Source organism: Vicugna pacos, chromosome 21 (genome assembly GCF_048564905.1).
Source record: "Vicugna pacos chromosome 21, VicPac4, whole genome shotgun sequence".
NCBI classification, from domain to species: domain Eukaryota; kingdom Metazoa; phylum Chordata; class Mammalia; order Artiodactyla; family Camelidae; genus Vicugna; species Vicugna pacos.
Window position 1 is genome coordinate 28664090 of NC_133007.1, and position 11193 is coordinate 28675282.

General features: G+C 50.8%; 1 protein-coding gene across 1 annotated transcript; it reads right to left on the reverse strand.

Annotated features, from left to right (window-relative positions):
• Positions 1–1747: 1747 nt before the first annotated feature.
• Positions 1748–10607, reverse strand: PLEKHO1 (pleckstrin homology domain containing O1). Its single transcript, XM_031688917.2, has 6 exons — positions 10161–10607; positions 9353–9499; positions 4882–5022; positions 4132–4236; positions 3658–3759; positions 1748–2567 (listed from the first exon to the last, which is right to left on the reverse strand). The coding sequence occupies exons 1-6, from the start codon at positions 10188–10190 to the stop codon at positions 1863–1865; spliced, it is 1230 nt and encodes a 409-aa protein (XP_031544777.1). The 5' UTR covers positions 10191–10607; the 3' UTR covers positions 1748–1862.
• Positions 10608–11193: the final 586 nt, after the last annotated feature.

Below are 11193 nucleotides of genomic sequence, written 5' to 3' on the forward strand. Positions count from 1 at the left end.
TGCTGACCATGCTTAGAGTTTAGGTGAATGAAACCTGTTTGGAGGATCAGAAGTCTGGAGACCCAAGCTCCCTCCCCTCCTACCCCAGGGGACTATGGGAATGATGTGTACTTGTTACTCCGGTGCACTCTCCTCACTCAAGGATACATGTAATTTTGTTTACTCCAGGTCCTATCTAGGGAAGATCTTCATGACTGTGAGTGGTGGGGGACCAAGAGAGCACGAGAATCTCTCTTCCCTATAGACATTCAGCTTGGAGAGAGTCCCCCATCTTGTTAGATGAGTTGTGGAGTAACATCAGAGCAGAATGGCAATTGAGAGTATGTTTTGCCCAAAGGATTTTCCTTGTCTCTCTCCTACCCCATCTTCTTGAATGTCACGTGAGGGCAGGCTCGCAGCTGAGATCTACACACAACTCGTCTGTTTCCTCCTCTTTTCCCTGCTTACCCTCAGGGAAGCTCTAGGCTTTGGCTCTAGGTGAGAGGAGATCTAGGGAAGAGGATCAAGAAGCTAGCGACAGGTCTCCAGCTGACCCTTGAACACAGAGGTTTGAATTGCATTACATTTTGGTATTTTTCAATAAAAAACATACTGCAGTACTGCAGTCTGTGGTTAGTTGAATCCTCAGATGCAGAGGAACTGCAGATAAGGAGGGTGACTGTAAGTTACAAGCAGATTAACCCCCATGTTGTTCAAGGGGCAACTGTTCTTCAAAGTGTTTTTTTTTTTAAACCCTTCATTTATTTGATTCATTGAGGCTCTCTGTCCCCTTCTTTTCAAAATTCGTTATCTTGCCTGCACAACTCTTCTCTGGACATCTTCAGTGTTATTCAGCTTGATCTTAGAAACTTTAGAGGCTAGAAGCAAACAGAGTTGTGTAATATCTACTACAGACAAAAATGCAGGGGAGCCTGGAAGCTCCAAACGTTGCTCAGGAGCACGGTGGCATGAGTAGAAAGATGTTTCTCTAGGGCTTGATTAACATTGCAAGAGAGGTTTAAAGGAGAGGGGGAGGCTACAGGAAACCCTAGCTTGGCCGAAAGAGGAACCTGGGCACATATTGGTTTTCCCCTTCATCCTACCCAGCTTGCATTACAAATCAGTTTCCTTCTGAGTTTGGTTCTTCTGTGGGGTCAGCTGTGTTCCCCTGTGCTAGGTCCCTCTAGCCAAATGACCAAATCAATCCCATCCATCCAGGGTTGTATCTTTGAGTCAGTGTTGGGGAGGGTGTGAGAGATGAAGGGAAGAAAACCCTCAAATAAGAAAGCCAGGCAGCACAATCTCGACCAGAGGCTACTAAGCCTGAGAAGCCAGTGTCTGGCGGAGAAGATTTTAATTGCAAAAATCCTCCTCAGGGCTGGGATAAATTTCACTTCTGTGTGCATGGACAGGTGGCACCGGCTCCCACATCCACAGAGCTAGAGCTGAGCGGCTGAAATTTCACCCTCAAATTGAAAAGTTGGAATGGGACATAAGAGAAGCCCCCCCACCTCTAAACTTAGAAGCCCATACACACCCTTGGGAGCAGCAGTATATTCCTCGTCCTGCCGCAGAGGGGTGGTGTGTGTAAAATGGTCAGACTATGCCTTTGTTACCCTCTTTCTCTCTTCATCCAGGTGGGGTCACCACTTCTCCAAATCTGAGGCAATTTAGGTCTGTCTCAGAGAGAGAGGAGGGAAGGAAGGAAGGGAAGCTGGGAAAGAAGGGCTGCAGGAGGGCTGGGCACCAGCAAGAGCAACGAGTTCGATTGTGTTTTTGTTTTCTTTTTTGACTGAGGTAAATAAAAAAGCTTTATCCTGCAACACTTGGAGATAAGAATCTGCCCCCAACCCCCGAGAAGTTCCAGACTCTGTTGCCGTCCTTCACATCAGGCTCTTCCGGTACTGACTGTGCTGCATGGTCTGTCGGAGGGGGGAGTCGGGGGTCTGCAGGTCCATCTGTCTGTACAGGTCCCTCAGCTCCCGGACTTCCTGCAGCACCCTCTTTGCCTGGCTCCAATTTGATGATGCTTCTCCCAGCAGCCGCTCTGTCTCCAGCAGCAGCTGCTCTGACTCAGAATCAGGAGGAGAACGAGGGGGGTCCTTGGCCTTTCGCTTCCCATCTCCCAGTCCCTGAACTTCTGCCAGCAGCTCCTGAGTCTTCTCCAGTTTCTTTGCTACCAGGTCCTGGATCCGGGACAGCTGCCCCGGGTGGGGTGGGATGGGCGCCGAGGGGTCCTCACCCTGGAGTTGGAGGGTGCGGGCTGGTGCAGTGTCCCGCTGAGACAAAATCTCCTCTAGGGAGGCACAGCGGCCTTTTTCTGTGGGGGCCAACTTCTTGGGTGCCTGGGGGGTGTAGGTGGCCCCTTTATCTGGCTTTTCCCAAAGTCGAGGAAGGCCGCTTGCCCGGTCTGAGGAGGGCTGGATGCGGTCTGAGTCTGCTCTCCGCCGGCTGCCCGCCAGCTGGGCCACAGACTTGTCCAGGTCGACCCGAAAGCTCTCAGCACAAGAGGTTGGTTCCTCAGGGGAAGGGTCTTCCTCCTGGATCAGGTCCAAGGTCAGCATCCCATCGGAGGTAGAGGTCGAAGCCTGCAGGGGGAGAAGGTGGATTGAAGGGGGCAGATGGTCATCAGTGGGCATTTTAGGACTGACTGCCTGAAAGATGCAAGCTGTGGCCATTTTCCTCTTCGACGTGCTATCCCTGAAGCCCTTCATTCCCGACAGCCCTGTGGCTTTGTTTGCTATTTCTTATTCCTTTGATAGTGATTTGAACTTATTTCTTTCTTTTATTTTTCTGTGATTTAAAGTAATTTCTTCTGCTTGTTTCCCATATTTTTCACCTTATTATGAACTTCCTGAAGAGCTTCTTTTTCCTCTGTATTGTGGACTCTAAGGATCAAACTGGGTTTGACACACGCAGGATACCTGGCACGAAAGGGTAACTGTCCTTTTCCATCTGTATCCTCTGAGCCACACACCTCAACCCCCTCTGCTATTTGGAACCCAGAACCCCTTGCCTTAAAATAAAACTTGTTCTGTTTTCAGAATACTATAATTTAAAAAAAGTGATAAGGGTTTTCAGTACCTCATATGTATTGATACATATGTTGTTTCAATCATTCCTCATGGCAACCCTTCAAGTGGCATGACTACTGCCTCACTTAACAGTTGGAGACAAGCAGTTTCAGGGAATCACAGAGAGAGTACAGGTTCCAACCCAGTTCTGTCTGATTCCAAAGCCCATGTTTCTTCTACTGTACTGACTGCCTCTTTTCCTAGACACTTAGAGCTTGGACAAATGAAAGAAAATCCCATTGTTCTTCTAAATGCCTGCAGTATGTAATGTTGTTACCCATCAGGATAGCTAGCCACATGACAGTAGCTTCTGTTGCCTTGTACTGTATTCAGTTCTTCCATTTTTCACTTTCCTGTGGGTATGTCTCATTTTCCCCAAAGGATGATAAAAGTTATTGAGGGCAAGACTTTTGAATTCACAGTAGGTGCTGAATAAATATTTTTGCTTTAGAAGAATGAGGCAGGGGAATGGGGTGGAGGGACTTCCCTAGCCTCTGGTATCACAAATGCCTCTGGTGTACTATCTGAGATACAGTCCTGTCTGAGATGAATGGACATGGAGTTGGCCCTTCAGCAGTTTTTACTTTCTTACAGTCTTACATACCACGGCCATTAGATGTCCCCGAGTTGGGGGGCGGCGGGAGTGTTGGATTTTTGCCCTGTCTCGAGTCGGGTGGGCGAGATAGCTGTCTTCCTCAACGGTGACCTGAAGAGACGCACTGTGAGCCATGGATGCTCTTTAGAGACTCTCTGTCCCAACCCAGCTTCCCCTGATGCCTGAACATGCCTGGACGGGGAAAAATTCCCCCCCCCCACCATGAACTGCTTCTGAGCAAATCCAAAGGCAAGGGACATGAAGGGGCTTCTTAAGCTGGCTCGGGGCTGGCCCGTGCATCAGAAAGCAGAGAAAGAGGAGTTGGCAGAAAAGACTTGGAGAGAAGATAGGAGAACAGGTTTTCAAAAGGGAGACAAAGAAGTAGAGCTGGTAAACAAGGCCTGCATCATTATTTCCCTCGTTAGTGAGTCATAGCACTTCCCTCTGCCTCAGCGTCCCTCTCCCCACGGTAAGTCCCCTGACCTCATCCAAGATGCGGTTCTTGGCTCGAGTGATAGCGGAGTTGAGGGCACTGATCCATGATTCCTTCTCTTCTGGACTCACTGCCAGGAAGACCAGGTTGGGTGCCTGTGAGGGGAAGATTCCTGTTTCAGCCAGGATTTTAGAATTGGCCTCACCTTGACAGTGAAGAAATAAGAAATTATAATCTCATTCTCTTAGACCCAGCTCCTGGAAGGAGAGAGTCTACTTCTGGAGTCATCTGTGACTTAAGGAAACCAGCCTCTCTTCCTGAAAAATGCCACAGCTTGGAGGCTGTTTTAGAAAAGAGCAAGGAGGAACTCAAAAGGGTACTAGACATTAATACAGCACTCGAGGTAATTAGAAGAGGTTTGGTAAAGGATGCGTACTAAAACAAAGACCTTTAAATGTTTGAAAAAATAGAATGTGACAGGAATGGCTTCACAGGTAAAAGTGACTGTCTCCCAAGAGAGGGGGTGGGTGGGTGTGTGTGTGTGTGTGTGTGTGTGAGGTGGGGGAGGTAGAGAGAGAGAGATGACCTTTGTGGCTAGACAGTTTAAGGGCTGGCTTGCCCAGAGGGAAGGAAATGGTCACAATATTCTCACGTTAAATAATAAAAGTCAGCAAGAGAGCAATAATTCAGGGCCTCTGAGCTGAGAGAGAGCTCCTGAAGGGGGAAGGTGCTCTCCCCTGCATCCCCCCTTCCCTGACCTGGTCAATGTTCCAGTGGCCAAGGTGGCAGGAGAAGCATACCGTGTTCCCAGGCTGTCTGGAGTGGGCAAGAGTGAACTTGCTATGATTCTTCTTGCTCCTGCTCTTGGATTTCCGGAGCTCTTCACACTTCTCATAGTCACTCAGGTCAAACACCTCTTGAATATTTTTCTCATCTTTTACCTAGGGGATGGTTGGAAGCGAGGTGATAAGGATAAAATTACTTAGTCCTTGTCCCCAGATTTTAAGTTTAAATCAGTCTTGGGAACCAGAAGCCTGACGGCGGGGGGAGGGGGGTGGTGGAATGGCAGGATAGAAAAAGGCTGTCCTACCCAAGGCCCACAGAGGCCTGAAAGAGAGGGGCAGCCCCCAAGCCCTGACTCCTCTAGTGGGTTTCCACTTAAACCCCTTGTCCACACTCTCTTCAGCCAAGCTACCATTTCCAGAGCCCCAGCAGGTCTGCCTTCACCATGACTCCTTCAAAGGACACTTACAGGGCTAACAGGTTAATCCTATCATCCTGAAGTAAGCAAAACCCAGATGGTCCTTGATTGTCCAGAGGGAGGAGGTAAAGGGGATGTCTGAGGGGAATGAAGGGCTCCCTCTGGCCTCTCCCGTCTTATGTTTATATTGTTCTTTCTTACCATCCCCCTCCCCTCCCTGCTGCTTCCTCAAATATATACTATTATGAAGAGAGTTACCTATTTCAGGAGCTTTAGCATCACAGGAACAACAGCCCCTGTGTTCAGTTTGTTGAGTCTGTTCAGACAGGCTGAAAAATACACCTGTACTTTCTACCTCTCCTTCCTCCCTCCAAGGTACCATGATAACCCAACGTAGCTCCCAAGGGCTTGAGAAGCCATTTAAATCACAACCCTCTCTCTAGGCGAAGATGCACTTACACTCTTCCTAGAGGACTAAATTTCAGACTTGGAAAAAAGCGTTCTGCTGCCTCTTTCCATGATTCCAGTTTGACTGCCTAAATCCCCTTACTGCCAGGAAGTTCCTCCTTGTGTCTAAACTGAGCCCTTGCTGTTTGTAGAATCTATCTTGCACCCAGTTCTACCCTTAGCAGCTGTATCCAGCATTTGGCTGTTAACTCTCTAGCTGAATGTCTAATCAGAGACCAGCATTCTGTCTACATCCTCCAACCCCAGCCAGCCTTTTCTGAGCTCCACAAATTCCATTAACATCTCTGCCAAGGTCCGTTTTCGACCTCTCTTGAGTTTTTTCTCCTTTTCCCTAAGGTGATCCCATAATGCTCGTCCTCTAAATCTGTGAGCTGGCTTGCAAGAGGGGAGGAGACTTTGTCACTAGCACAGACAGAGCAGCTTGTGATTAGAAAATCCTTTCACCCTCTGCTACTTGAGCCTGGGATTGGAAGACTCTGAGGAGTGAGCTTGTTCGTGGTTTCCTAGGATGAGAGAAAAACCACCAGCACTTGACTTGTTAAAACTAAACAAACAGACAAAAGTAGCCTCCTATCTTCCTTGGAAGACATCCACCCTTCCTGACTGGAATTATTTCACAAAAGAGACCCCAATTCCCAAGCTCTGAAATAGGAGTTGTGTGTGTGGAGTTGACTTCATCTATCCCCCTGGTTCTCGTCAACCTTGCAGTTGGGAAGTAGTTCTCTCTTCCATTCCCCAGCCCATCTCTGCTCTTGTATCTGCCCATCTGACTTGCTGTTGGACCCAGGGGACTGACACAGACCCATTCAAGTGAATGGCTGCTCATAAACCACCTCTGTTTGTTTCCTCTAGGGCTCTCCCCTATCCTGAGCTCTCGACGAGAGGCCTTGAAGGATTGTGGGTGGAAGTGGACAAGATGCTGGCAAGGGGTGTCCCAGAACAATTCCCAGAAACATGCAGCAGGGATGCAGGGTGAGGCATCACTCCTCTCCCCCTCCTTCCTCAGAGTTGAGACTATCAGCAGAGGCCAGAAATCTTGGAGAGGAAGGTGCTGGGTGTGTGTATGTAGCCAGGGGAAGAGAGTTACTTGTTCTGTTTTCCTTAAGGGAAGAGAAGGGAAAGGAAAGGAAAGGGAGGGAAGGGAAGGGGAGGGAGGTATTCTGACTTGGACATGACTGATAAGGAGCTCTGGGGAGCAGGAGACATTGACAGAGGGTAGCCCTTGATAGAGCAGGGGCAGGAGATGGGGTGAGGCATGCAGTAGGACAAGCATATTCCAATGTTCAGGGAAGATGGACAACTCCAGGACCTTAGTTCTCCACTGTATTGTTTTTGCCCATCTAATTCCCACAGTCTCATTTATAATTACCACCCTCCAAAGTCAACCCTTCCTTTCCTCTGGTTGTTTGTCCTTGGCCCACAGAAAGGAATTTTTCCCATGCTTGCCAAAAAAGATGCCCTGAACCCAATTTCCTCTACCATGAGGTCCCCCTAAGGTCTAGTTTCTGTTCTTATACATCAGCCCCACGATCATAAGGAGCCCTTTGACTGAGAATGAGGAAAATGATTACTAACAACAAAAACAGAAGGATTTCTTTGGTGGAGGCAGTTGTGGGAGACCTTGCCTTTATGAGAGGAAATAAAAAAGACTAGAGCAAATTCTAGGGGAGAGGGTTAGGAATTTTCTTGCATTAACACGTAAATTATAATCATATTACACATTAAAAAAATCTTGCATCTATTGGCTCTGGGACTTCTGGAGAGTGACAGAATAAAGCCCACCATCCTCGGTCAGTTTCACCTTTAACTCAGGCCACTGTAGCATGGAAACTGGCTCCAAGGAAGAGTACTATCAATAGGCTTGTTCCCTCTTTTTCTCTGCCCTTCTCAGCAGGGGGCAGACTAGCAGCGGGCAGATGGCCCCATGACCAGTCAGATGCTCCTGACTCACAGGACACCAGACAGCCTAGGCTGAGGTCATTCCATCCTTGCCCCTGTCTCAGTACCCCTTCCATCACAAACATGGATCAACCACACTCTTTCGCCCCCAGACTGTCCTTTGGACAATACAAACAAACAAACAAAAAAAGGTCTTCTTCCTTCTACCCTTTCCCTGTTCTCATGTTTCCCCATTGACGTGTGGGAAGTTCTCCCTGATTGCTCACTAGTTTCCTGCCATTATGAAGTTCGGGGAAGCCAGGAGGTACACTTTGACACTTGCTTTTTTTCCTTTTTTTTAACTGGGAAGCCAGCAAATTGTGGAAAAACCTTCTGTCCTTCTGTAGGATTTGGTTGGGTAGAGGTGACCCTTAAAAATAAATCCTCATGTCAAAGTGTTCTCTCACCTCCCTCCATCACCAAGTTCCTAGCTTAGTGTAAACAGTAAGGTTTAAACACCCTTAAGAGGGATCTCTTTGGCCCCAGCACAGCTTAGTTCTTCCTGAGCTGCCTCAGTGTTCTGTTCAGATGAATACTTTCTCTAGGACTGAGTGTGTGTCTGTTTCAACACCATAAAAGGATTTATTTACCTAAATATAGTCTATGCAGAAAGCAGAAGAGGTTAGAACTCAGGGAGGACTTCCTAGTTAGCCCTGGGTGAGGGAACACAGGATGGGGTGGGGAAGGGCCATCCTATCAGGGGAACTCAGAACAGTCTCCTAGGCTATGCTGACAACAGTTGCAGAGGTAGGGACTGGAATGACTTCTAACCCAGGCATGGGCAGTTTCAGTTTCTCAATATTGCTACGTGTTACTGATCCCAAGAATTAGATGAAAGGGAGAAGAGTCTGGATTCAATATGTGGGCTCAGGTTCTGACCCAACGTGGTCTGTCTTTTTCATTTTAACTATAGAGCCAAAGACACAGAGACATGCAGGGGTTCACAACTCCATTCTTCCTTCTGATAAAAATGGGGGTGCTGGGCAGGAGGAAGTGGAGGATGAGAGCCTTGCCTTTTTTTTTTTTTTTTGAGTTGGGGTGGGGAACAGAGAACACATGCTGGTTAGGGACATTGGCTTCAAAAGAAATTAACTGTCTGCCACTCACCAATACTCTACCCCAGGTCATAGGAGGCTGACCCTGGGTTTTGTGTCTGTTTTCTGTGATTCAGGGCAGCCATACTGCTGATATGACTTGCATATGTCCCCACTAAAGACAGGAAAGGGGAGGCTAGCTGGGTTGGGGTGGGGGGGACAGGAAGGAGTGGAGAATAAGCTGAACAGAGTGTTTCAGCAGCAACAGCAAAGAAAAACGAATCCCACATTCAGCTAGAGGCCAGGATAGGGTAGGGGGCAGCAGGGGACACTCAGAACTTTTAGGACATCTTGGGAAGGAGTTGTCGTGGTTGTCAGAAAGGTTTCTCCAAAGAAAAATCTTTAACTAAAATGCAAACTCAACTTCTAATTCTAACTCAGATCTTTTCACTAAAGGGTGACCTTTCTCTGCAGGTAAGATGGGGTAGAGACCAACCAGACCAATGAACTCGCTTTTGGAACAAAATGAGGGATTAGGTAAGGGGAGACCAGAGGCAGATAAGACCCCTGCAGAGAGACAAAGTGGGGACTATGAGAAAACAGGGATAGTTAGCGGCAAAGGCCACCTACCTCCTTTTCGGAGATGTAGAGCTGGTCACCTTTTAGCACCACGTAGCGGTTTTTCCAAATCTCCCTGAAAATCCCTTTCCCGCAGAATTTCCGGACCCAGCCGACCTTCTCAGGCGGTGCAGACTGATGATTTCCATCCTGAGGCCCCTGCCCCCGGGGCCAGATGAGAACCGCGCGATTAGGTGATTACAGCTTTTTCCTCCTCTCGTTCCGTCCCCCTGTCCCCTCCTTCCCGTGGCCGCCCCGCCGCAGCGCGAGTCAGGGAGCCCCGCGCTCGCTCCCCACTTCTTCAAAGCCTTTCACTCCGAGGAACTCTCTCCCCCATCGCTCCCCTCCCCTTTCTCCCAAATAAACAACTGGAACTGCCAGGGGAAGGGGTGAGGGCCCGGCTGGAGCCAAGGGGTGGCCTTCAGGTCTCCTCCGGGCCCCCAGCCCCCTCCCCCAGCCTCCTTCTTCACCGCGCCGGGATTAACAGCATTTTATTTTATTTCTCATTGTCTTCTCGCCACTGCAGAGCGCGATGCCAGCGGCCGTCGGCCGCTCAGGGAGAGGGAGGCCGGGGGTCGGACAGAAACTCAGCCAAGTTAACCCCCCGACCAAGTAAACAAACAAAAGCCCCCGCCAGCGTCTCGTCGTGGGGCCCGGCGCGCCGAGGCCGAGGCCGAGGGGACCGGCGGCTGGGCCGCCTCGGGCAGGGGGCTGGCGCCGGGGGCCCCTGGTCCCCAACCCGGCCGCCCGCGGCCCCGACGGGCCGGGGTCCTCGGGGCACAAAGTCAGCGGCGGGAGCCGGGCGGGCGGGCGCACTCACCCTCTTGGTGGAATTGTTCTTCTTCATCATTCCCGGCGTGCGGGCGCCGGGGCCGAGGGGCGGCCCCGCGTCAGGGGCCGAGGCCGCTTCGAGGGGGCTCCTGTCCGGGGGGGAGGGTGCGGAGAGGCCCCCGGCGCCGCCGCCGCCGCTCCTCCCTCCCTCTCCCGGACTCTCCCCTTCTTTGTAGCTCCGGTTACACTAAAGGCCGGCCTCCCTCGCGCTCGCACACACACGCACGCCCGCTCCCCGCCCCTCGGCGCCCTCCATCCCCGCGCCCACGCGGCCCGGGCCCCCGAGCGCGCCCCCGCCACCCGCCCTCCCGGCCCGGCCCGGCCGCTCCCCCGGCCCGGCGCGCTGTGGGCGGCCCAGCCCGCGCCCCGCAGCTCCATCCACCCGCTCGCTGACGTTGCGAGTTCAGAATAAAGGGCGAATCGCGGAGCCGGAGAGAGTGCGCTCCCCCCACCCCCCTCCTTTGTTTCTGACTCACTGAGGGTGAAGAAGACAGACCTAAACCCCGCCGGAGAACGGCGTCTGGAGGGGCAGAGAGACCCAGACTCGCACCGACAGCCGGAGCGAGAGGTGGAGCCAGAAAAGACGGCCCGGGCGGACCTGCAGAGCGAGACCGCGGGGGCGGATGGAGCTGGTGATGGAGAGGCAGGGAGGTTTAGGAAGACCGGAGATAACCTAGATCGTGATCATCTCCCTCCCAAACCCAAAACAAAAACAAGAACGCGAGCTGGGAGGGCGCGTTACCCAGAACGGGCATCTGGAACTCACTACCCGGGTGGTCGAGATAGTGGTCTGGGCAGGTTACACCTTGGGGAAAAGTTTTATGCTTTGGAGGTTATGGATAAGTAAGGAGGACGCGATGGGAGAGAAGTTAATATTAATACACATTTCTTCCAGTTTACAAAGCCTCAGGCCTTATTCGAGTCTCAGGAGAACAACCCTAAGTATGAGGCAGCTATTATGATCTCCACTGCAGAGAGAAAAGTGAGATTCAGAATGGCTGAGGGATTTGTAGACACACACT